The following is a 26,376-nucleotide window of genomic DNA, read 5'->3' as shown; positions in this document are numbered from 1 at the left end:
TTGGGCTGCTTTCCTTCGTGGGCTGGATTGCTTCATTGGGTCTTTGGATCTCTTTCAGCACACTTGGGCCTTATTTGCACTCCCTTTTTACTTCAGCACCTATTTTTCGTCTTTTAGGCATAGATATGGGTCGTTTTAGCTCCATTTCTTCTCTTTTTCGCAATTAGTCATAATATGAGTGTAAAACCTGAAACAAAGCAAAAACTCGCGTAATATCATAATAAATCAATATAATAAACGGAAAATGCTATAAATATCTATGAATTTCAAGCTAAATATACGATATAAAATCGTGTTATCAAATTCCCCCAGACTTGAACCTTTGCTTGTCCTCAAGCAAAATAATAAGATAGAAATGGGAGGACAGCGAAATGAAACACGCTTCCGCCACATCGTTCGGTCATACTCAGCTACATTGTGTTCTTGTTTGAAAATAATGTTGCAGATCCAAACAATAAACTTATAGTAGCGACACTAGACAACTCCCAGTATGCATACCAATCCGAATCATGCCATTATAGCTCGACCTTTTTTGACTCGTCATCATGTTTTACCCTTTTCATTCGCGCGCAATCACATTAAGCCCATTATCTTGACACGCACATAGCAGAGTAGTCGGTTAGTGACTATGATCCTTCTCATGGAGTTCTGGCACAATATGTGGTATACTCCTTAGCATTCACTTGTAGATTGTGGGGAATCGGACAACAGTCCTTCCTACCAAGTTCAGTACCAGATGACTTCTGAACCAATCAACAATGAGTTTTTAAATTCTTTGTATTTGAGATTTGCGACCGTTAGGTTAAATGATCTTGTGAGGATCACCTTACTTAGTAGGCACATTTCTTATTATGGTTAAGCACATAATTATTATTATGAGGATCATACACTTATATTCATCGACTCTCTACGTAGTTTGTATCTAAGACGGTGCCGACTGCTAGAATAAACTACTAAGGGTTACTTCAAAAATTGAAGTCGATGGTTTCGGTATAACGGGTATTCAAATCGGTTACGCATACTTGGGGGTTTTAGAGTGTTGGGACAATAAGGGTATTGACTTGAATCAATTTCTATGCGTTGAGTGTTTGAGTAGCTTTGTATTTCTCAAACGTGTGGGGTTTGCGTTTATCGTTTAAGAGCAAAATTTTTGTTATGGCTCAAGAAAATGGAAGAAATTGAGATATCTACGGAATTATAAAGATAAAACTTGAAATTCCATAAATATTCTTTATTGAATTAGAAAAAACATTACAAGGAAGGGAAATAAACTAAAAGGAAGGGAAATAAACTAGAAGGAAATAAAACTAAAGCAAGTAATACGACTCCCCCAGACTTATATGATGCAATGTCCTCAGTGCATGAGAACTACTCCTCAGTGTTGCGGTTGCGTGAACTGCTTGCGCCTCTTGTACGAACACGGCGACGTCTATCAGTAGGAGAGCCATTCACACGAATGTTAAGATCATGCAATTGTGTAGCAATTTCAGTGTAATGGCCTTCGTTCCTAATAGCATAGTCACGGTGCTCCTGTTGCATCTCTCGAATAAGCCTCAGTGTTTCATTTTGATTTGTCTGCATAGCTTGAAATAGGTGGTCTTGTCGTTGAATTGCAGCATACATGGCTTCAAGAGTGATAGGCGGAGGGTTGTTTTGAGGAGGTTGGTTGACATCAGCTTGTCCTTGGTTGAGTTCTTCTTCATTTGCATCCACAGGTTCATTAGGATGTTCAGGTTGGTTATCTTGAGGATTGTCTTCAATGAGCCTCCAACGCTGAACATAACGGATGTTGATTCTTTCGGGGCACGGAAGGATGACATGAGGAATAAGAACTTTGTTGACGACCAAAGTGTATCGGCCATCATGGCGGGGTGAAACTAAGTGGGAGTCACGGCAATAAGTGAGGTCGAGTGATTGAGCAGGTAGCATGAGATGAGAGAGTGAGAGGAGATCATCACGAAGACCTAGAGCACATGCCAAGGTGGTAATAAGTCCGCCAAACAAAAAGGGGTTTGTAGCGGGGGCGTTGACACAGCCTTGGATATGTTGGAGCATGAAAGGTGCGGCATTGAAGCGGATATTGTTAAGCGCACAGTAGAGGAAAAATAGTTCGTGTTGGTTTACCTTATGGTTGTTGGATCTCGCAAAAATAGTATGCCCCAAAACACGCTGAAAATAACGTATAGCGGGGTTTTGAATGTGAGAAGCATGTAGAGCCCTCCAACCAGTAGGAACTTCGCCAGTGAGATTAAACCACAGGTCGAAAGCATGTTGCTCCCATGAACGACCATTGAGTTCTTGAAAGATAGTGCGGAGAGCATTTGGTGACGTATTAAAGTGCAAGTACGTAGCCACTACTTCTTGATCCAAAGTATATTCACGGTTGAACATCCGAAATTGGATGCTACCGGTTGAGAGCGGTTGATTAGAAGGAGTGTCGTAGTTGAAAGAACTCAAGAACTCTAAGACGAGCGGCTCATAAGTGGGTAAGGGTTCGGTACAAAGATGGTGTAGGCTAGATTTAGTGAGTAAACGGGTGACACCATCAATGAGGCCTAGAGTTTCTAGACATTCGGTGTTCACAAATTTTGTGGGAACAACCGAACGTTCATAGAAAGCGAGGTATTTGGTTCTTTGAGCATCATTGTCGTCTTCTCGGAAAATAATATTTGAAAGGTCGGGAGGTGGTCTCTCAGGACGCACGCTACGGATGATTGAACGTGGAGGCATGGTGAGTTTGAAAATGGAAAATAGAAATGAGAGTAGAATGGTAGAAAATGGTATGAAGGTTGTGAAAAGTGAGAGTGGTGGTGGTGTGGTTTTATAGTGAGGTTTGAGAATGGTGAGGTTAATGTAGAATTAAAATGGATTAATGGTGGTGTTTGAAATTTGAATGGAATAGAAGATTAGGAAATGATGAAGAATTAAGAGGTGAATGATGGAGGATGAATGATGTTTATGGTGTTTAAATGGAATAAATAAGTGGAAGAATGAGGAAGATTGAATGATGAATTTTGAAATTCAAATTCAAAATTCAAAAATGGGATAAATGTGGTCTTCTGCGTGGTCAAAAAGGCAGCACAGACTGCTGGCCTTGGGAAGGCGCGCGTCTCAGGCAGCTGGTCTGCTGGGGGACAGGCATGGAGACGTGCGTCTCCTGTCCTATGCATGCAGACTGCTGGTCCCACATGAATGGAGACGTGCGTCTCCTAGCTCAGGTAGGTGGTTTCCACGCATGCAATGGTCAAGACAGGTTCTGACAGATGACATTAAGTATGGAATAATAGTTCAGAACAGTGTCATTGTATCATACTATAAACAGCAAAAATAATGGTCACCAGGAATATATGGCAGTTAATAGTAATGCAGTATAACACAGTAGCAGTAATAAATATAATATTGCATTTAAAATTAAACCGGTACTGAGTGTTAATAGGAGCAGAATGTAAAAGTGCAGAAAATTAAATTCTAAACTAGGAATATGAAATTACTAAAACTATAAATAAAATCTAATAATCTAAAAGGTAACATCTAGCCACGTCTATTGTTGTGCACATTAGAATAAATGTGTTTGAAAACTTCGTCGAACTGAGCATTGACGGTGTCGATGAAATCGAAGAAATGCATTTGCAAAGTGTGAAGCTCGTTGCGCACATGTTATACATCTTGTTGCAGTGCAGTGATGGCTTGCTCGTGCGTGTTCAGATTAGGCATTCTTTGATTTACTGATGCGGTGGACGCAGCGGGTTGTTGTTGCTCGAGCTCGACATCAGTCATATCAACAGTGTAATCATCAACAGAATCTTCAGAGGGAGTTTCAGGCTCATACTCAGGTATAGGTTCATCTTCAGAAAGAGGTTCATAATCAGGAATGGGTTCATCTTCAGGATTAGGGTCATAGTATCCAGGAGGAGTGTCAGGCTCAGATTCCGATACGTGCATTTCCTCATCAAAATGTTCATAAGCTTGAGGGGTTTCAGGTGAGGGTTCTCTCTCAGGAATCTGACCATAGTAAAGCAGTTAGCAGGGTTGTGCACACTCGTCCTTGGACTCGGTAAAGTGAACTGATCCAATACTTTGTTATCAATGAGTAAATCAAACTGATCAGGTCCAAGGTTACCGATGATACCTCGGTTAAAGCAGAAATGAATGTCCATAGAATTGTGGGAACCAAGAGGTGTCAATCTAAGCAAAGGTACTCTCATTCCTATGGCATTAGCAATCATAGTGACAAATCCGCCGATCCTAATAGGTGAAACTTCGTCTTGCGTGATGCGCTCGAAGTTTGTTAGCATGAATGCGATGGCATTGACCGGGCGATTCTGAGAGGAGCAGAACATGATGAATAACTCTTCTCTAGAAACTTCAGTGATATTATCAGGTTTTCCAAAGATGTAGTGAGCAATGATCTTATGGAAGTATCTGAAAGCGTGGTTATGGATGTTCTCAGATTGGAATTCGTTCTCTTCAGGGTTGTCGTTTCCAGTGATCTTGCCCCAGTATCTTTCCAACTCCCAGTAAGCAAGACTGTTTTCAGCTACTGTGGTGTATGCATCTGATCCATGAGGTAGCTCTAGCATTTCAGCAAAATCTCGGATGCAAAAATTAAATTCCATACCAAAGAGTCTAAAGAGAATGACTCCTTTTCTCAGTCCTTGTCCACAGTTAGGAAGATAGGTCAGGGAGCTCAAGAATTCCAGAGTGAGCTTCCGGTAGGTACTAAACTTGCGGAACAAGTGAGAACCAGTCCAACCAATTTGGTTTAGCAGGTGCAAAACGCTTTCTTCGATACCAAGTCGTACCATAGTCGGTTGGTGAGGGTAGCAAGTCAATTCCATTTGTCTTTCAGCCAGCTTATCAAATCTTGCTTCTTGTCCTCTACCACGGAACACAACTTCCATATTATCGACTTCTTGCATCTTAGTTAGTAGTTAAGAAAAACCTAGAAGTTGAAAATATTAAGATTAAGTTAGAACTAGGCTAGTGTCGATTTTAAAAATAAAAATGAAATAAAATTAAGTTAAATAACAAGTTATAATAATAAATATAATTATAATAGGAAATATTTTCTCGAATTAAGATAGCAGTTATAATTATAATTATTATTATTATAAGATGTATGAAAAAAAGTAAAAATGATTAAAATTAAAATAATTAAAAATAGAATAGATTATTTAAATGAAAATTAATAGGTTAAAAATAAAAATAAAATAAAATAAAAGAATAAATAAATGTGGGTTGTCTCCCACCAAGCGCTTTGTTTTATGTCGTAAGCTCGCGATTTTAAAAATAGAAAACTATTTTTTCGAAAGAGCGGACAGCTCGTCAAGTTTAAAAACTTCGATGTTTTCATCGTGTTCGAGATGATGGTAATACTTTAGACGTTGCCCATTTACGACAAAAGGTTTGACGGTTTCTCCTTTGATTTCTATCGCTCCGCTCGGAAATATGTTAGTTATTTCGAAAGGGCCAGACCATCTAGATCGTAACTTACCGGGAAATAATTTTAGTCTAGAATTAAATAAAAGTACTTTATCGCCTATGCTAAAATTTTTCCTAGATATACGCTTGTCGTGCCATTTTTTCGTTCTCTCTTTATAGATTTTGGCGTTTTCGTAAGCGTCTTGTCTAAGTTCTTCTAATTCGTTTATGTCCAGAAGTCGTTTCTCACCAGCGGCAGTGTAGTTTAGGTTTAAGTTCTTAATGGCCCAATAGGCTTTATGTTCTAACTCTACCGGTAGGTGGCATGACTTTCCATAAACGAGTTTGAATGGGGTAGTTCCTATTGGAGTTTTGAAAGTTGTTCTATAAGCCCATAAAGCTTCATTTAGCTTGGTTGACCAATCTTTCCTAGATATAGCAACAGTTTTCTCCAATATTTGTTTTATTTCGCGGTTAGATATTTCTACTTGTCCGCTTGTTTGTGGATGGTATGGTGTAGCTATTCGATGATTTACTCCATATTTTCGAAGGAGTTTCTCAAGTATTCTTGAAATGAAATGGGAACCACCATCGCTAATTACCAATCTTGGCACACCGAACCTAGGGAAGATGACGTTTTTGAAGAGTTTGATAACTACTCGTGTATCGTTTGTAGGAGAGGCGATAGCCTCTATCCATTTTGAAACGTAATCGACAGCTACGAGTATATATTGATTTCCAAACGGCGACGAAAACGGACCCATAAAGTCTATTCCCCAGACGTCAAATATTTCTACTTCAAGAATGCCCTTTTGAGGCATTTCATCGCGTCTCAAAATGTTTCCGGTTCGTTGGCATCTATCACAGTTTATTACAGCAAAATAAACGTCTTTCCACAGGTTGGGCCAGAAAAGTCCAGATTGAAGGATTTTGGCGCAGGTTCTAGATGTGCTATGGTGTCCTCCACACGGTGCAGAATGGCAGTGTGTTATTATGCTTCCTATTTCTTCTTCGGGTACACAACGTCTAAAGATTCCATCGGGGCCTCTTTTGAACAGGAGTGGGTCGTCCCAATAGTAATGTTTTAGGTCATGGAAGAATTTCTTCTTCTGTTGGTAACTTAGATCAGGAGGAAGCACACCAGCAGCTAGGTAGTTTACGAAATCTGCATACCAAGGTGTGTCAGAGCGGGCTAAAGCTATTTCAGCTAAGTTGTTGGTTTCAGCGTTTGGATGGTATGGTTCGAATTCATTTGCTTCCAATTGAGCGATGAGTCTTTCATAAGGAAATCATCGTCAATTGGTACTTGTTCGGGTTTCAGATTTTCCAATCGAGAGAGGTGATCTGCTACGACATTTTTAGTACCCTTTTTATCTTTAATTTCCAGGTCGAACTCTTGTAGTAACAAGATCCATCTCAAAAGTCTTGGTTTGGCGTCCTTTTTGGTTAGGAGGTACCTAATGGCGGCATGGTCAGTGTATATGATTATTTTGGCTCCTACCAGGTAAGAACGGAACTTGTCTAGTGCAAATACGACAGCTAATAATTCTTTTTCTGTCGTGGCATAATTCATTTGAGCTTCGTCTAGGGTTCTACTTGCATAGTATATGACATGTAGTTTCTTATCTTTTCTTTGCCCTAGAACGGCTCCTACAGCATAATCACTCGCGTCACACATTATTTCGAAAGGTTCATTCCAGTCGGGAGGTTGCATAATTGGCGCAGAGATTAATGCTCGTTTAAGCGTATGGAATGCTTCAGTGCATTTATCAGTAAAATTGAATTCGGCGTCTTTCATTAGTAGTTCAGTTAAGGGTTTTGTAATTTTAGAGAAATCCTTAATGAAACGTCGGTAAAAACCAGCGTGTCCCAGAAAACTTCTTATTTCTCTAACGGTTTTGGGAGGTTGAAGGTTTTCGATAATTTCAATTTTAGCTTTATCAACTTCGATCCCTCTATCGGATACGATGTGTCCAAGTACAATTCCTTGTCGAACCATGAAATGGCATTTTTCCCAATTAAGGACTAGGTTAACGCTTACGCATCGTTTAAGTATCAGTTCAAGGTTCTCTAAACATGTTTCGAAACTTCCTCCACAGACAGAGAAGTCGTCCATAAAGACCTCCATTATTCCATCTAGGAAGTCGGCAAATATTGCCATCATGCATCTTTGGAAGGTCGCGGGTGCATTGCATAGTCCAAAAGGCATTCGTCTATAAGCAAATTTACCATAAGGACAGGTAAACGTGGTCTTCTCTTGGTCGTCAGGGTGGATAGGAATTTGGAAAAATCCGGAGTATCCATCCAGATAACAGAAATGCGAGTGTTTAGCTAGGCGTTCGAGCATTTGATCTATGAAAGGTAAAGGGAAATGGTCTTTTCGGGTGGCTTTGTTTAGCTTCCTATAGTCAATGCACATTCTCCATCCAGTTTGGGTACGTTGTGCTACAGATTCTCCTTTAGCGTTAGTGATTACAGTAACTCCTCCTTTCTTTGGTACGACGTGAACAGGGCTAACCCATTTACTATCGGATATAGGATATATTATTCCGGCTTCTAGCAGTTTTTGGATTTCCTTTTTAACCACATCGCTCATAATAGGATTTATCCGCCTTTGATGTTCCCTAGAGGTTTTACTATCGTCTTCGAGCATAAAGCGGTGCATACACAGAGAAGGGCTTATACCTTTCAGATCTGATATGTTATATCCTAAAGCGGTTGGGTATTTTCTTAGGACATTAAGTAATTTTTCAGTCTCGGTTCGTCCTAAGTTGGCGTTCACTATAACTGGTCGGTTTAGTTCTTCGTCTAGAAATTCGTATCTAAGATCAGTAGGAAGTGTTTTCAGCTCTATAGCAGGTTTCTTAGGTCCAGGTATAGGATCGGGAGTTACAGCTAAGCATTCACTCAGGTGGTCATCTTGATATTCCTCACGCTAGTTGTCATCTTCAAGAATTGGCGGCATAGGAATTCTTGGGATCTCAGTTTCCTTATTTGGTTCGGATTTTATTTCTTTGACACACTCGTCGATTATGTCAGCGGAACAGCATGTGTCAATTATAGAAGGTGCTTTTAGGAATTGGGAAAGGATAAATTCTATTTTCTCTTCTCCTACTTCGAAAGTAAGCTTTCCTCGCTTTACATCTATAATTGCACCAGCGGTTGCTAAAAATGGTCTTCCTAATATGATCGGGATGTTAGAATCTTCTTGGATATCCATTATGATGAAGTCAGTTGGGATGTAGAATTGACCTACACGAACAGGGATATTTTCTAACATTCCTACAGGGTATTTTACTAAACGGTCAGCTAGTTGAAGAGACATTCTCGTTGCTTTAAGCTCACCTAGATTTAGTTTCTTACAGGTTGAAAGAGGCATCAAACTAACACTAGCTCCTAAATCGCACAAGGCCTTCTCTATAATGGTTTTACCTATTACGCAGGGTATAGAGAAACTACCAGGGTCTTTCACTTTTGGAGGCATGTTATTTTGGATGATAGCGCTACATTCAGCGGTAAGCGTTACGGTTTCGTTATCCTCGAGTTTCTTTTTGTTTGATAAGATTTCTTTTAGGAATTTAGCGTACGAAGGCATTTCAGTTATGGCTTCTGTGAATGGTATGGTTATGTTTAATTGTTTCAGAAGCTCTACAAATCTTTTAAATTGCGCTTCGGTTTTTGATTTAGCTAATCTCTGAGGATAAGGAATTGGTGGCTTATAAGGTGGTGGTGGAACATAAGGTTTCTCTTTTTCAGGTTCCACTTCGTTATTGTTCTCTTTAGTCTTAGCAGTTTGGTCATCAGTTGATGTCTTTTGGGTTTCCTTTGGCTCTTGTTGTGACATGGGTATGTTTTGAGTTCTAGGATCAATGGGTCCATCGTAATTCGTTCCACTTTGTAGTGTTATTGCGTTCGCATGTCCTTTAGGATTAGGTTGTGGTTGAGCAGGAAACGTGCCAGCAGGGGCAGCAGTAGGTGCTTGTTGTTGGGCTACTTGTGAGATTTGAGTTTCTAGCATTTTGTTATGAGTAGCTAAAGCATCTACTTTGTTCGATAGTTGTTTTAGTTGCTCGTTGTTGTGGATGTTTTGGTTCAGGAAGTCTTTATTGGTTTGTTGTTGGGAAGCTATGAAGTTCTCCATCATGATTTCTAGATTCGACTTCCTAGGGGTATTTTGAGCAGCTACAGGCGCTTTTTGGTAGCCAGGTGGTACAGCAGGTGCTTGTCCAGGTGCGTACAACCCATTGTTGTTCTTATAAGAAAAGTTCGGGTGGTTTTTCCATCCAGGGTTGTACGTGTTAGAATAAGGGTTTCCTTGAGCATAGTTTACTTGATCAGATGGGACTCCAGTCAAGAGTTGACATTCGGCAACTACATATCCAGTTAATCCACAGATCTCGCAGTTAGGTGTTACAGCAGCAGCGGTGGCTGAAGGAGTGATGGTTAAGTTCTCGATCTTTTGAGTTAAAGCGTCTACTTTAGCGTTAACGCGGTCTATACCACTTACTTCGTACATTCCTCCTTTGGTTTGGGTTTTCTCTAGAGCGACTCGTTCTCCACCCCATTGGTAATGGTTTTGTGCCATGTTCTCTATGAGTTTGTATGCTTCATCATGGGGTTTGTCCATTAATGCTCCGCCAGCAGCGGCATCTATAGTCATTTTAGTGTTATATAAGAGACCACCATAGAAAGTATGGATGATCAGCTATGGTTCGAGTCCATGATGAGGGCATATTCTAAGCATGTCCTTGTAACGTTCCCAAGCTTCGAAGAGTGATTCGTTATCTTTCTGGGTAAATCCGTTGATTTGACCTCTAAGCATAGCAGTTTTGCTAGGCGGAAAGTATCTCGCTAAGAATACTCTCTTCAATTTGTCCCAGGTAGTTATGGAATTAGAAGGCAGGGATTGAAGCCACGCTCTAGCTCTATCTCTCAAGGAGAAAGGAAAGAGACGTAATCGAATAGCTTCGGGACTAACGTTGTTAGCTTTGACAGTGTCGGCGTATTGCACGAACACAGATAAATGAAGGTTAGGGTCGTCTACAGGGCTTCCAGAGAATTGATTCTATTGAACAGCTTGGACCAACGAAGGTTTCAGTTCGAAATTGTTTGCCTCGATCGCAGGTGGTGCGATACTTGAGTGCGGTTCAGCGCGCGAAGGAGCGGCATAGTCTCTAAGAGGACGAATAGCAGCCATCTCTAACTTCGGGATAATTTGATTGATTTGATCAGTAAAAGTCAATTCCTGATTAATAGGAATTGGTGCTACTTCGGGAAGATTGCGAGCTCGACGTTTGACGTTAATGAAACGTTCGATCTCGTTAATTCGTTGTATTAAATCTCCTCCTTGTGAACGAGTATTTGGCATACAATCGTTCAGAAAGAAAGGGAAGAATTGTCCTAGTCTCTACGGTGTAACAGTGAGTTACGATATCGACTTAAATAGTCCCCGGCAACGGCGCCAAAAACTTGATCGCGACTTTACGTGTCTATTAATCTGATGACTGCAAGTGCACAGTCGTGTCGTGTAGTTTTAAAAGATATCGAATCCACAGGGACTATGAATCGATCTACCGTTATCTAAGGTTACTATGTAAAGCTAGGGCTACTGAAATTTTGATTGTTCCTAAGGGATAGTGATAGTGAGAAATAAAGAATATAATAAAAGACAGGTATCAGTATGTATTTCATTTAACTTAAGGTAATCCGAAGGTCCATTGGCTTTTGCATAATTTAATTAAAAATCTTTACTAATTCAATTGATTAAAAATCCTCGTCTCAAACTTTCGCTCTGTTGATTTAGATTACTATCCTAATCCTAATGTACGCTTTCGCCATCCCATTAGATTTTAGAAGAGCTTTTTGGAAACAACGTAATTAATAAAATGCCTATTTTATGAAGTTGTTATCTATTTAAATCTCCTAATCTCAAACTTTCGCTCTATTGACTCGGAACAAGCTAATATCCCTAACGTACGCTTTCGCCATCCCGCTCGGGTGTAAAAACAATTTTTGAAAATAAATAAGTCCCAATTAGTTTTAATACGCTTTCGCCATCCTTAAAACTAATGTCCTATGTCTACTATCTGGTTAAAGATCTCAAACTTTCGCTCTATTGATTTTAACCTTTGACCGTCTTAACCCCTCAAACTTTCGCTCTATTGGTTTTAAGACTTACTAATTAAATTAGACATATAAATCAAAAATAAGTGATATTTAATAAAACATAATTAAGCCAATTTATTTCGGATTCCTCGGTTAACTTACTCTACGTACCGACACCTTAGTAATTTAGCCAGACATATTAATATGGGTAAACATGCATAAATAGATTCGGTTTATAATAATAGGCATGTTAATAGGCGTACAATATATCATGCAAATAAACATATAAATAAGGCGGTAAATATTAAACCTGAATTAAATAAATGGCAAGTAAATCTTCAAGTATCGAACCTCCACCACAAGTTGGCTGGATCGTTCTTCGGAATTTAAAGGATAGAAAATAAAACAAGGAAATAAAAACGATAAATCTAACGTAAGGCTAGATTTATAAAAAGTTCACAACAATTTCTGGTGTAGAAATCGTTGTGAGAAAATAAGTGTTTGAATGAAAGCAGAATGAAAAATATGATTCGCGGTACAATTTCGGCAGCACTTCGTTAGCAGGAAATCGGACACTTTGGACTGAAGTGACTGCTTCTATTTATAGGGGATGCTTTGCAGTTGCTTTGCGTGAAAAGAGGAGCTTCCAACAGACTGGCTTGGAGACGTGCGTCTCCGATTCTTCAGGAAGACTGGGCGCGTGACTTGAGACGTGCGTCTCAAGTGGAGAAGCTTTAGGGAAATGGAGACGTGCGTCTCCCTTTTGCTGATGTGGCATAGAGACGTTGGAGACGTGCGTCTCCGCTTACTTGTGTGGATTGGGCTGCTTTCCTTCGTGGGCTGGATTGCTTCATTGGGTCTTTGGATCTCTTTCAGCACACTTGGGCCTTATTTGCACTCCCTTTTTACTTCAGCACCTATTTTTCGTCTTTTAGGCATAGATATGGGTCGTTTTAGCTCCATTTCTTCTCTTTTTCGCAATTAGTCATAATATGAGTGTAAAACCTGAAACAAAGCAAAAACTCGCGTAATATCATAATAAATCAATATAATAAACGGAAAATGCTATAAATATCTATGAATTTCAAGCTAAATATACGATATAAAATCGTGTTATCATAACTCAAAGCTCAAAGATACATCATCATTTGACACCAATTGATCTAGCACATTAAGATCTTTAATTGCCTTTTTAAGCTACATAGGCACAATCATCATCTTCACCTATAATGCCAAGGCCAAAAGCTTTCTTCCAAATTTTGAATCTACGATCTCTTCTTCTTTAGCCCATAACCTCAAATTTCCTTGGATTACATCACAATCAGATGTGGGCTCACAACAAAGAGTCAATCCCCTAGAAAAATATATCAATAGAAGAAGCTGAATATAAAGAGTGAGACGGGTGAACTAGTTCTAATGATTTAATGGATTTAGGTGGAATTAAAGAAGAAAAGTAAGAAGGCTTGACGATGGAGGTAGCTTTGAAAAGAAAAGGGAAGAAAACTATTGTATCTGGAAGTTTCATTGATGCCTCTCCCATTTCTCCCAAATTTTTACATTTGCGCTTGTGTTGGGACACTTAAGTGGTAGAACTATCAAGCCCAATAGCAATTGATTGGAGCCTTATATAACCTAAGGGAGCCAATTGACTTAGACTACAATGAACTAACGAAACTGAATCAAGATTTTTTGGTTTCCCATAGGTGGTTGGCTTTGGGAGATAGACAACTTTTCCCGAGTTCTATGGAAGCATGAGAAGCAAAAGAACATCTGTCTCGAGGTGAATTGACATATCATCTATAGCCTTTCCTGCCATAATGTGATAATTGTGTAACCTAGGATCATTATCATTGTTTTTGGAAAACAACCAAATTCTGCTTTGTCTGCTTGTTGCTTGATACACCATCCAAATTCACGTTTCCGCTAAGAGAACCAACTCCACCCCCTTCATCCACCGCATAACCATCCTCTTCTTCCTGCCAATCACTGAGAAATTCCCCTAAGTCTTCACTAGATGAATCATCTGAATCTAAACATTAGCCCTTAAAAGTCCATAACTAATTTTGCCATAGTCCATTAATATGAACATCTAGTTCTTCTATTAAAACCTTTGAATATTTCGTTTTAAATGATAATTTAATAAATCTAAAATATTAGTAGTCAATTCTTAGCAATTATATTTTGAAATCTAACCGTCCAAGTAAATATAGATGCACACTAGTATAAAAAAAATTACTAAAAGCATCAATCACAAATCACAAATAAAGTAATTTAGCAAATGTCATTTTATTGAAACAAATCATCTACGCCATTCACAACCATACGTAATCACGAATATCAACCATTAGATTCAATTCACACAACCATACATCACTTTACACCCTTCGATCATAGTAACCACACCGTTACATAACCGCAGAGAATCATGACCTCATCAACAAACACACACTCCCACACCAGTACACAAACAAACACACCCTCTTCTCTTCTCTCTACTCCACGTTCCTTTTGATCCATGGTTTCGCCTCTTTATCCTTTCAATTCCATCTAGTTTCCCCAAATCCAATCCCGTTTTTCTCAGATCTCCGGTTATGGAAATGGCTTCCAGCCCTCGTTCCGTTGAAGAGATCTTCAAGGATTTCAACGCTCGTAGAACCGCTGTTCTCCGTGCTCTCACTCTTGGTAATTTTTGGTTTTATCTCGCTGAATTATTATCTGGGTTTTCTTTTTTTCGCGGTTTTAATGTCAAAGTTCTTACCTTTTTTGTTTTTGTTTTTGTTCCTTTTTCGCAGATGTTGATGAATTTTACGGTCTCTGTGATCCAGGTAACGTCTATTACCGGATCTGAATATATTATTCACTTAGTTTTTGTTTTAATTTTGGTATTTTAAAATATATTGATTCTATGTTATGTGTGAATTTTGCATGTTTTTTTTTTGTTGGAATGTTAAATTTGACTAGGGTTGTAAATTTGTAATGTATTTGGTTTGAAGAATTTGATTAGAGGGTTACATTCAATTTAGGGTTAGGTGGTTTTTGTGATATTTAGTTTATTTGTGCTTTAATTGAGTTTGGATTTGTGGTGTGTTTGTTTAGATAAGGATAATTTGTGTCTCTATGGACATGGGAATGAAAGCTGGGAAGTGACTCTGCCAGCGGAGGAAGTTCCGCCGGAGCTTCCTGAGCCGGCACTTGGGATTAATTTTGCTAGAGATGGGATGAACCGGAGAGACTGGCTTTCGCTTGTTGCTGTACACAGTGATTCTTGGTTGCTTTCTGTAGCATTCTACCTTGGAGCTCGTCTTAACCGGAATGAAAGGTAAAAATTATCTATAGCTTCGGTGGAGATGCGTGTATATGGCTGTATTTGAAGTTTATTACATTCTTGTGCATGTTGTTTAGTGTTGAAAACTATGGTTTATGATTTGAGTTAATGGAAGCTGTAGTTTGTTGGTATGTGATACTTGATTGATCAATTTTTTGATACATTCTTGGTATGTGATACTTGATGTATCAATATTTTGGAAGTTGGTGCATTATTTGTTCTGATAAATCAAAAGCACTATCAATTAGTCAAAATATAAAAATTGGGTATTCTGTTTCGCCTTTCTTGCTTGTAAGCAGCCTTGTCTCGTTCTCACATTTCTCAATTTTTATTTGTGTGTCCCTTGTTCAACCTAATGCAAAATGACCACTGGCTTTAATCACCAATTTTGAGCTTAGAGCAAGCAACCGTACAACCTACCAATTGGTAACGTGGATCGTTCTCGCCACGTTGGTTATCCACTCATATGGTAGTGACTCTTAGAGGTGCTCCTGCACTGCCAAAAGTCACCCTCTAATGTGTTCCTCGGTTGTGAAAGTGTGATGTTCAAAGTCTTGCGTAGGTTTTATGATTTTGAATGATTGTTGAACAACTTATGCGTAATGATGTCTTATTATGAGATGTTTTGTCATGTTGAACAGTTTAATCTCCTTTTATGTTATATACTATTACTAATTTTAGTTTTAAAATATTTTTTGCAATTCTTTTATGTTCTTAAAATTTGATTAGTAGATACTGTATTTTCTATCTTCAACATAGCAATTAAGATGCTATATTCCTTATAGATTGAATCTGTTCATTCTAGCATTTTTATTCAATATCTGCTACAACTTGGCATATGGTTCCTTATATTGATGGTTTCCATGATTCTTTATGGCAGGAAACGTTTGTTTAGTTTAATCAACGAACTTCCCACCGTTTTTGAAGTTGTGACCGACAGGAAGCCGATTAAGGACAACAAGCCGGCAGCAGACAGTGGAAGCAAATCCAGAGGTAGCACCAAGGTTAGTTTTAATATTTTCTAGTGAGATATACTTGTTTCTTTGGTTCTTTCGTCTGGTTCAGCATATAGGCTTTTTACGTCTATTTGCAGAGATCAAGTGATGGGCAAGTCAAAAGCAACCCAAAGTTTCCTGCAGACGATGGTTATGAGGAGGAGGAAGACGAGCACAGCGAAACACTTTGCGGGACCTGTGGCGGAAACTACAATGCGGACGAGTTTTGGATTGGCTGTGATATATGTGAGAGGTGGTACCACGGGAAATGTGTGAAGATCACTCCTGCAAAAGCTGAGAGCATAAAGCAATACAAGTGCCCTTCATGCAGCTTGAGAAGGCCCAGACCCTAGTTTCAAAGGCAGTTGGGAATACATATATGTCACAAATGAATGATGTTTCCTGGCTGAGAAAGATAATTTGACATTGTTATTACATTACTTAGAGAAGTTCATGTAAACTCTTTCATGTTTGACTTTAGTGAGAGAAATCAACAATTTTTCTCAAGATTCTATTCATGTTTATTTTTAGTTCTCTCACCATTGCAAATTATAATCTATTTTTCTAATCAATTTGTGAATGGTCCTAAGTCCTAACACGATCGAACGATGCCGATGTATTATTATTTGTTTGTATGGAAATCGAAGAGCAACACGAGTCTTATCTCATTATAGTCAATTTGTGTGAATGTTCCTAACTCGATTGAACAATACCGATGTATTATAAATTGTTTGCATGGAAATGTATGGAAATCGATGCGAGATAAATCATCTAGATGCATCAAACTTATTATGAAGTTCATGTTTTATTTAGAGTCATATTAGATTGACTAATCAATGACATTGAAAAAATCATAGGCATTCTTGCCAAGCAAACAACCTTAACATAAGAGACATGTTAAGTTTTCTGGCAAGAGTATACTCCCTGGTTTGTTCCGACAACTAAAGACAAAATGTAGAATCTAATGAAACAAATATACCTTGGTGAACATCGTCACATTGGTTAATTCTATGTTTGTGACAACTGTTTTTGTCTTGTTCACATTCCTTTTACTATAATCCTTCACTTTTGTAATCCAATGTTTTGGGCCTCTCCCCAAGAGTTCAGCTATGGGTTCCACTCGCTCAGATGATGGCTCTGCCATACACAAAGAACGCTTACGCTGGACACAACAACTCCATGATCTCTTTGTGGACGCTGTAAATAGGCTTGGGGGCCCTGATAGTAAGTCTTTGTCCCTAAGTCCTAGCAATACTATACATTATAGCATGTCACATTCATAGTGCAATTTTGTAGATTTTTTTACTTACTGGTATTTTTAAGGTGTAAGATTTCTTTAATTCTTAGGAATTATGTCAAATGATTAATCATATTAACAAAGGCTACTTACTAAAACATGTTCAATGGTAGAGATGTTTGTAAAAATATCTATTGTTCTTGTTGATTAGTGTTTAAAATATGTATGTCTTTTTCCTTATTGTCCTAGACTCTTTTGTAATGTGAAGGAATTTTGGTTAATGAACATTAATTAAACACATATTGTTCCTGAAAATTGAGTTTGAATATGGACTCGGATAATATATGATCAAACTTTACTTACTAAACTTTTTTTCACAATCGATCAATGAAGAGATTCCGATTGTTGAATAAGATTTTTTTTTTCAATTGGTTATGAAAAAATTTCGATTGTTAAATAAGATTTTTTTTCAATTAATGTCAAATTTCAGTTGTTAAATAAGATTTGATGATTCGTATTTTAATCTTGTAAAATACATTTTAAAATATAATATAAAATAAATTGTTTATTCTTCATCCAACAATTAAAATTCATAACTGCATAAATGTGTGAATTTAGAGAATCAACTTTCTTAATTTTTCTTCTTCTTTTGAGATGACTTGATCCTTCAACTTACTTATAATTTAATATTGTAAAACTTACTTGAAATTTCATTTCCCTTTTTTATTTACAAAATGATTATGTTTGCTGTTAATATAACTTGATTTTGTTTTTTGTTTGTTTTCATTTGACTTCTATGCATAGCTTGAATTTGAATGTATATTACATAAAAAGATATACTAACTTTAAAAGACCTATTTTATTGAATTATTTGAACTTATCTTATGTCATAATTTTGTAATATTGTTTTAAATAGTTTATTAAAATAGCTATTCATAAATAGTTTTTGAGTTCATTTTTATAAATTCTTAAAGATAACTTATGAAAACACCTAATAGCACATATAAAAATAATTTAAAATTATTTTATCTTTGGTTAGAAAAATAATTTATACAAGCTTTTTTATAAATGCGCATTTTGATAATCAGTGTATGTGTATCCTCTTTTAACTTTAAATTTATCCCTTATTTGAACTGTTTTATTTGTAACTTTATACTTCTTTATTGAATCAAAGTCTTATTTTAAAAATATATTTATTTCTATACCTATTTATAAAGTTGATATCAAGTTTTGATGTTCTTTTTTTTAATCAATTTTACCTTTGATTTTTATTTGTTACAATTTTCCACTTTATCCAATCAAATAGCTATTTTCTAAAATAATTACATAAAATTTGATGTTAACTTTTTTGTTTAGTCATGTTAACTTCTAGTCTTGTATGAATTATTAGGACCAAAATGATGTGGTTTGTTTGTCAGGGGCAACACCAAAGGGCATATTGAAGGTAATGAAGGCTATGGATATTTCAAATTTGAACATTTATCATGTCAAAAGCCACTTGCAGGTTCTTCTCCATTCTCCATCCATTTTAATTCTTTGAAAGATATAAAAACTAAGGAGTATGCATTTACTTGATTATTTTTCAATTTGAAAACCATATACTAAATTCTTGGATGTGCTCAGAAATACAGGATTTCCAAGTTGATTCCAGAATCCACCACTAGTAAGTTTTTTACTTAACCAAATAAGATAATGATTAAATATGATAATACCAAATTCAATTGTTGAAATTATAACTCATTCCTTGATCACCTATGAAGGAGGAAAGATTGAGAAGAGAGGTGTATCACATATACTTCCAAATTTCTGTTCTATATCGTAAGTCAACAACAAATGCAACAACAATTTTCATTTCTTTTTTTCAATCAATTTATTAATTATACTTTGCAAATGAATAGAGCTCTTCAGTTAAAGGAAGTCCTTCAAATGCAAGCAGAGGTGCACGAACGCATGAATGACAGAGTTGAGGTATTTTATAGTTCAGTAGTGCTATGTTTACACTAATATCATTACACCGTATGTTACATCTTAGCCAATTTCCAACTACTTCCTATGTTTCACAAAAACCAATGCAAAAATATACGGTGTATATGTAACTTTTGGTGTAGGTTTAGCATTTCTCTTTATAGTTTGACCAAATATCCTTATAGGAAATTAAAACAAAACTATAGTTAGGTACTTTAACCAATGAGAGATGAAGAAAAATCTCTATAGTGATTTTTTGTTATTTGGTTGGAAGGTTCAGAAAAGCTTGAAGATGAAAATTGAAGCACAAGGAAAGTACCTAGATAGAATTGGACAGAGTAGTCAGATCAAAACAATTACAAGAAAAGCTTGCAAGTCTTTTGTTGGTAGAGCTACACCTCTGCCCTCTCTTTCCGAGGAATCTGAATCCTTAAGAACACAATCAGAGGAAGAACATCGAACAGCCAAAAAGAAAAAGATCACCGAAGATGATGACAGTGTTTTTCCTGCAGATTTTGAACTAGGATCATCTACAATCTCAGAATTCTGCAACCAAACTTTGAATCTTTCTTGGAGCCAGCTAGCTGAAGCAACATGCCAATCACCTTTGGTGACTAGTTTCATATTATAGGCTTTGTATAATTAGAATAAATGTTTGCCTAATAAAACAGTTGATGATGATGATGTCCATCTTATATACAATGTTTGTTTGATCATTTTTGGTCCTTCAAAGTATTTTGATATGAACACTTATAAGTTGGAGGATCAAGAAATGAACAATGTTCTGTATATATTGTTGGATGAAAATAAAAGATTCAGCAGAATCAAACATCATATATGTATAATTTGGTAGTACCTAGTTGATTGCATGGAACAAAGTTATTCAGATTTCAGAATATTGTTGGACCCATTACCATATTCTTCAGCTACCTGATATGGATAAATCCTGTCAAAGAATCTCAAACTAAACATAGTCCTAATATTAACATAGATAAATTCTTTCAAAAATTCATAGGAGTGCCTTTGCAGCAGCCCTATATCAATAGTTGGATAGAAAATCATGCATAGACAAGTACAAATTTAGGGAAGTAATATAGCATTTGAGAATTCAAGTAAAAATTGATATATTAAACAACACCCCATTTTAAGAATAGAATCTGCATCATAATAATAACCATTTTAAATTGTTAAGTATAGCTCAAATCCAAATGGATCATTGTCCCCAAATTCAAATCCCCTGCAACCACATGCTTACCAACAGAACAGCCTCAGAAAAGGAGTCAGCTCAGATTAACGGCTACTGGAAACAAAATCCTCGTCCCACAAAAGAGGAAAGAAAGGTTAAAAATATTGTCTAGAGAATACACTGCTGAACAAATGCAGTCCTAACATCAAACAATCACTTCTATTTTTTAAAAAGGGAATTGGTTTTAAATAAACCCATGCATACAGATATATGCAAAACGTAGCATTAAGCATGCAAGATTAGTAGTACTAACATGAAGTGTGCAAAAAAATCTAAAAAAACAATCCATCCTAAACAGTTACAAATCCTTATGAATGTATCTTGGAAAACTGTTAAATAATCCAGAAACCGCAAATTTTAATCCTCTCAAAGAACAGCTATTATAACATAAAACATCATTATGAAGAACGAATTGGCCGAGTGGAATAAAGAAGAGGCTAAATAAGCTTAAGTTCCAGTGCGTGTTTTTTACAATTTTGACTTTACTTTGGGCAGGAAAATGCTGAATAAGCTTAAGTTCCTGTCGTGTTTTTTACAATTTTGCCTTTACTTAGGCAGGCAAATTCTGAAGCAATTGGGGATGTCACTACTCTGTTTGGGTTCCATAATGCCAAATGAAAAATCTCCAAACCAAATTCAAAATAACAACTAGCACTTCGCAAACTCAAGAATCCAAATAACATACAAATCCAATCATTTTTAGTTGGGAGCAAACATTGCTATAAAGTGGAAATCACAAGGGTTAGATGGCAAAGTCTAATTCTTAAAATACTAAAGAAAAGAGTCAAGGAAAGGAGAACATGGATCAAACTAGCACACAAATTCCAACATAACTCTACACTACAGAGTAGTCTACATGAGATATAACAATTCAATTATTCAAAATTCACATATTATCAAATTTCAAAACTAACCAATGGTAAAGATGCTATAATCCTTTTTTTGACAGAAAGAAGCTACAGTTCTGGTAAGTTAATGTTTACTATCCTCGGCTGCCTTCTCCTCCTTCCCAAGTGCAATCACCACTTTCTTCAAGATGGATTCAGTTGGTTGGTGAGAGTTCTCTACTGCCTTTGAGATCACTTGCCATTTCTCCCCGTGTTTTGGTTCAGCAGCAACACATCTCTTCAATACATCCTTTTGGTTCTCCTCAGTTCCATGCTGTAATTCAAATTTGTAGCACAAAGCCCAAAAATCACCAATGTCGGGAGCAAGTGTCACAGCCCTATTCAGCCAATTCCTGGCTTTGTCCACCTTCCTATCAGCCCAGAATAATCTGCCCACAGCAGCTATAACATGAGGATCATGGTCACATTTCTTTAGGGCATCTGTACTCTTGATTTTTCGCTGGGGGCGAGGAGCCATCTCAATTGATGATGCCCATAGAATGCCACTATTGGGACACTCCTGCAATGCTTTTGCCATCAAAATGTCAGCTTCTTTCTTATACCCATGCTTTAGTTCTGCTCTAACAGCTGCTAGCCAGAGTTCAGGGGTTTGAGGATTCTTCTTTCGAGCCATTGTAAGAACTGCACGAGCTTTACTAAGTCCGCTCATCTCCTCTTCAAGATTAGCAAGAGAGAGCCAGAGCGGTACGGAATTAGGACAACTTTTCAATCCAGAATCATAGACCTTCTTAGCTTCCATCTTGTGAGCATGCTGCTTCTCAGGCTGATCCTGCTGCTTTGCAGTCTCAGCAAGCCGTTCCTCAAGCTGGCCAAGCATCAACCACAATTTATAAAATGAAGGGAATTGCTTCAGTCCTTCATTTAACAGTTTCCTTTCCTCTTCAAGGTTTCCCAGTTCTCTCTCTACGATAGCTGATTTCATCCAGACTCTCTCTGTACCTCCTCTTTCTCGTGCCTTAGCCAACAACATTCTAGCTCTTTCAGGTTCGTGGTTTTCAAATTCTAGCTTGAATGCAGCAAGCCATATTTCTTCCGAATTGGGAATAGCAGCGTAAGCTTCTTGGAGAATTGCACGTGCAGCAGGGACATCTCCAGCAAGCCACTTCTCCTTGGCACCCATAAGCCATAGAACTTCAGCCTGTGGTCTATAGGTAACTGCTTTACGAAGTAATGCATCAAGAGATTCCCTGGTACCATGACTCCTTTCAAGTTGTGCTGCTTTAACCCATATACTCTTCTTAGTTAAGAAGACAGTCAAGGCATGAGCATATATAGCTCTGGCAGTTTCAATAGAACCTCTTTTCTTGCATTCCTCAGCATCTGCTACCCATGTTCTCTTCCTATCTTCTTCTTCAACTCCAACTCCAATTGTATTATGGATTATTGCTTGGCAAGTTGCAACCGAACCAGCTCGTTCCGCTGCCTCTGCTTCCTTCATCCAAGCTTCTCTATCAATCACTACACCTTCTCTCTGCAAAGCCCTAATACCCCTCTCAATAATCTTGCCAACCATGGATGTATTTCCATTAGCTTCTTCCAATTTGGCGGCCGTTATCCAAATCGCAGGCTCCTTGGTCAGCCTTTCTCTTGCCCTATTGAGAACCTTCTTAGCATTGTCATAAGTTTCCAACCTAGCTAGCGCAAGCCACAACTCCACATGCAATGGACAACATTCCACAGCTCTATGAAGCAAAAGTCTAGCATCTTCTTCATTTGCAAGCTCCACAACAGCCTTCCACAGCCTAACTGAATCGGGAATATGTTCCAACCCTTTCCTCAACACCCTACTCCTGTTCATATCATCATTTTCCAATTTCGAAGCCTGCATCCATAATTTGACAGAAGTAGGGATGGACTTCACACCCCGAGCTATCACAGCCTTCGCATCATCGGGATTCGCCAGCCTACAAGCCTCCAGCCAAACATCTTCATTCTTGGGACATTCCTCACATCCTTTCTGTATCAACTGTCTAGCAGCCTGAAGCTTGCCTGCCAACTCCTCCAACCTAGCAGCAGCAATCCAACCAGGAGGATGTTTCGGATTCGTTTGAATAACACTCTTGAGCAACAATCTAGCCTTCTTAAAATCTGAAATCTCAGCATCACTAGTAATTTTCATACTATTAAGAACAGTTAGATACCCCTTCGGATCAACATTAGTCATACCAGAAACCGAATCAGACAACCTATCCAATTTCAACGATAAAACAGTACCTCTACCCTCACCAACAGCAGTCAAATCAGTAACAGGCGTTTGCGACCACGGAGTCTCCGTTCCATTCGCTGAAGCAGCCCTACTCTTAGGATCCAAAGCTGTAACATGCTCTTGTTCCTGCCGAGCCTTCTCAAGAAGAGTATCAGGCACAGGAACAAAACTTTCAAACCTCTTCTTCTTATTCTTCGACGAATAACCACCACTCTCAAACTTCTCAAGACTCTGCCATTCATCCGTCGACAAAGTATGCAATTTCCGTTTCAAATCAGCAAACTGTTCAGTAATCTTAGGGTTAGAAGCTCTATACTTCTCAATCTCCTCCTTCAACCTAGCCTCTCTCCGATCCTTCCTTCTCGAATCCATCCTCTTATCAATCTCCTCCCAAACCGCATCAGCTTCTCTATCATCTTCATCATACTCCGCAGAAGCAAACAAACCAACATCATTCCCTTCAAACTCATCAAATTTCTGATTCTCATCATAGCCTTTATCTTCTCCTTCCTCATCTTCCTCCGCCGCATCATCACCGCCTTTCCCTCTCCCCCTCCCAACACCAGGTGCCGCACCTGCCGCAGCAGCGGATCTATCCGGAAGATCAGGCGCAGCGCGAGCGGGACCGATATCAGACCGAGTAGTGAACCCGGTCGCACCACGACCAAGTCCGGCAACATAATTAGCAGGCGGTTTGGAATTAAGAAAATCGAATCGAGGCGGTTTGGGAACGGCGGGAGGTTGAGTGCCACCGTAAAAGGGAACATGTAGAGTTAGGGTTGAGTAATTCCCGACGCCTAGGTTAGATATGAAGAGAGAATCGTTGTCGCCGAGTAATCGGAGACTCTGGGAAAGGAAGAGACGTTGGTGTGAAATTGGTATGCCGTGAGAATTTTCGATTTGGTGTTTGAGAGAATGGAGAGTGGTGGTGTTAGGGTTTACGTCTAGGGATAGGATTTTTCCGGTGGGTGGAACGATGAACACCATGGTTGTTGGCCGGAATGAATCTCGGGTAGATAGGTTATTTTCGGGTGAAGAATAAGGTATTGTTTTCGTTCTTACTCTGCAAATACAAAACTTTTACTAGTGTTTCCTTTTCTTTGAAAAAACAGCATATACATAGTTAATTTAATAAATTAATGGGTATATATAGGGGTTTATGTAGGTCGGTTTGTATACCCGTCTCACTAGAAAGTAGGGGTGAATAGCGGTTCGGGTTGGTCGGATTCGGCCCAAACCAATGATCCGAACCAAATTATCGGGTGAACTATACAGACCCAACTTTCGACCGGGTTAACTTGAGTTCCGATTTTAATTAGGTTGAATTTAGATTAAAATGATAATTGGGCCATTATGAAAACAAGCCCAAATATAAAATCCATCAGATTTTTTAGTAATTTTTTTTAAATTAAAAAAGTTATTGGGCTGGAGAAAATTTTAAATCCAAAAACAATCCAACTGAATTTTTTTCTTATAATCTTATAAACTATAAAAGAAATGAACTGATTTTTTTAACATAAATAAAATAGTTAATTACATAAATTTAATATCTACAAAATTATTAAATATAGGTTTCAAACAGTAAATTAATTCTAAAGATACCATAAATTTTAAATTTTCAAGCCAAATAAAATGCAATAAAATTAAACAATTGCATTACTATTACATAATCAACATAATAACACAACCTCTATAAAACCACGTTTATAAATGCAGCATTATAACACTATCAAAATCACAACCAAGTTTTTATCCAAAAATATGGAGTAATTGTTGTTAGTCCCTATTCAATTATCCATTTCCACATTAAAAATCCACAACTCCTGTAGCAAAAATATGTAACAAAAAGTTAGTCATAAACTTAGTTGACTGTGCTATTTAGTATTTGCAAAACATTTAAGTCATAGAAGGAAAAGGAATGTAAATGTATCAACCAAATTGACATATACCTATTCTTGTATCTAACAAAATCAAGCACAACAACAATGAAGTAAGCATTTCTTGACCTTCATTCAATGAACTTCCAAAAAAAATTTATACTACTGAATCATGGTGAATCACTACAATCTGTTTTTTATCCTCAAAATCAATGACACCTCTTTCAAGTTGCAATAAAGAGGGATAAATGATAGTTTCTCAAAATAGAACTTCAACATATCATCAGCCAACCAAAAACAAAATGCAAACAAACTCAATACTAAAATTCAAGTGCATGTTTGGATTGCAGAATCACAGTGAGCCACCACAATTTTGGCAGTTACAAACATACAATTAAGACACAAGGGAAAAATATAATGATATGCCATAGAATTCTCTTATACTTGCTTTTCTTTCATCGGTAGACATGGTGGTTGTTCCATCCACATAGGGTTTCTCAAAGTTCTGAGGCATAAAAAATTTACTACACCTCATAATCATAATAGCAATACAATAGCATATCAACCAAAAGATTCAACTAACATAATCCATAACAAATACCCATATTTCAAAATAACCAATGCAATAAAAACTCTTCCCTATACACATGCATAACAAACAACCCAAACAAATGTTAGTAATAAAACTGCAAAATCTCATATACATGAGCTGCAACAGTGTGCGAACAAGTTGAGAAAAACTTAGTAATACAAGTAGTATTGAATCCTAAGTTGCAACAGAGTATGATCTACAATAGTGTATGATTTACAACTGTGTAAGACGAGTTTACACCACTCTACACAATAACAAAAAACAATTTAGAAAAATTATTCACCTTATCCAAGTCACTCATTTCAACTCATTTAAATACACTTATTTCAATACTTGTACTACTTATGAAGAGCTTCAGTAAGATGACAATCTTTCCATTGAACAAAAAACAGAAACAAGTGTGCAGCGGGACTATATGTCATTCTCATCTGAAGGCTTGCACCATCATATTCCCTAGGAAAATCTGATGCCCTACACATATGAATCACGCAATAAACCA

The 26,376-nt window shown here is 37.5% G+C and overlaps 3 protein-coding genes and 1 non-coding gene across 9 annotated transcripts; 3 read left to right on the top strand and 1 right to left on the bottom strand.

Annotated features, from left to right (window-relative positions):
• Positions 1-10,136: 10,136 nt before the first annotated feature.
• On the top strand, positions 10,137-10,243 carry LOC131615307 (small nucleolar RNA R71). Its single transcript, XR_009287729.1, has one exon. It is a non-coding gene; the product is annotated as a small nucleolar RNA R71 (small nucleolar RNA).
• A 3,737-nt stretch (positions 10,244-13,980) lies between these two features.
• Positions 13,981-16,381, top strand: LOC131609388 (PHD finger protein ALFIN-LIKE 2-like). The gene is made up of 5 exons (XM_058881084.1): positions 13,981-14,208; positions 14,319-14,351; positions 14,623-14,845; positions 15,732-15,855; positions 15,945-16,381. The coding sequence occupies exons 1-5, from the start codon at positions 14,118-14,120 to the stop codon at positions 16,197-16,199; spliced, it is 726 nt and encodes a 241-aa protein (XP_058737067.1). The 5' UTR covers positions 13,981-14,117; the 3' UTR covers positions 16,200-16,381.
• Positions 16,382-16,535: 154 nt separating this feature from the next.
• On the top strand, positions 16,536-19,679 carry LOC131609389 (myb family transcription factor PHL7-like). The gene is made up of 6 exons (XM_058881085.1): positions 16,536-17,070; positions 18,502-18,587; positions 18,707-18,746; positions 18,844-18,901; positions 18,982-19,051; positions 19,323-19,679. The coding sequence occupies exons 1-6, from the start codon at positions 16,956-16,958 to the stop codon at positions 19,677-19,679; spliced, it is 726 nt and encodes a 241-aa protein (XP_058737068.1). The 5' UTR covers positions 16,536-16,955.
• LOC131609386 (protein STABILIZED1) lies at positions 19,238-24,522 on the bottom strand. 6 transcript variants are annotated; one of them, XM_058881078.1, is made up of 3 exons: positions 21,209-24,522; positions 19,905-19,978; positions 19,238-19,662 (listed from the first exon to the last, which is right to left on the bottom strand). In XM_058881078.1, the coding sequence occupies exon 1, from the start codon at positions 24,393-24,395 to the stop codon at positions 21,267-21,269; it is 3,129 nt and encodes a 1,042-aa protein (XP_058737061.1). In that variant the 5' UTR covers positions 24,396-24,522; the 3' UTR covers positions 19,238-19,662; positions 19,905-19,978; positions 21,209-21,266. The 6 variants fall into 6 exon arrangements, with proteins under 6 accessions (XP_058737061.1, XP_058737062.1, XP_058737063.1 ...); XM_058881079.1 differs by having other exon boundaries at positions 19,238-19,632; XM_058881080.1 differs by having other exon boundaries at positions 19,238-19,554.
• Between the last annotated feature and the right edge of the window lie 1,854 nt (positions 24,523-26,376).

The sequence above is a fragment of the Vicia villosa genome, linkage group LG6 (genome assembly GCF_029867415.1).
Source record: "Vicia villosa cultivar HV-30 ecotype Madison, WI linkage group LG6, Vvil1.0, whole genome shotgun sequence".
NCBI lineage: Eukaryota > Viridiplantae > Streptophyta > Magnoliopsida > Fabales > Fabaceae > Vicia > Vicia villosa.
The sequence above is the reverse complement of the archived record's forward strand: the minus strand, read 5'-3'. Positions and strand labels throughout refer to the sequence as shown.

Coding starts and splice junctions, on each gene's coding strand:
- LOC131609388 (XM_058881084.1), top strand. CDS start 14,118: ATGGAAATGGCTTCCAGCCCTCGTTCCGTTGAAGAGATCTTCAAGGAT. Junction 14,352..14,622: donor TTACGGTCTCTGTGATCCAG/GTAACGTCTATT, acceptor GTGTTTGTTTAG/ATAAGGATAATTTGTGTCTC. Junction 14,846..15,731: donor CGTCTTAACCGGAATGAAAG/GTAAAAATTATC, acceptor TCTTTATGGCAG/GAAACGTTTGTTTAGTTTAA.
- LOC131609389 (XM_058881085.1), top strand. CDS start 16,956: ATGGGTTCCACTCGCTCAGATGATGGCTCTGCCATACACAAAGAACGC. Junction 18,588..18,706: donor ATGTCAAAAGCCACTTGCAG/GTTCTTCTCCAT, acceptor GGATGTGCTCAG/AAATACAGGATTTCCAAGTT. Junction 18,747..18,843: donor GATTCCAGAATCCACCACTA/GTAAGTTTTTTA, acceptor TCACCTATGAAG/GAGGAAAGATTGAGAAGAGA.
- LOC131609386 (XM_058881078.1), bottom strand. CDS start 24,395: ATGGTGTTCATCGTTCCACCCACCGGAAAAATCCTATCCCTAGACGTA.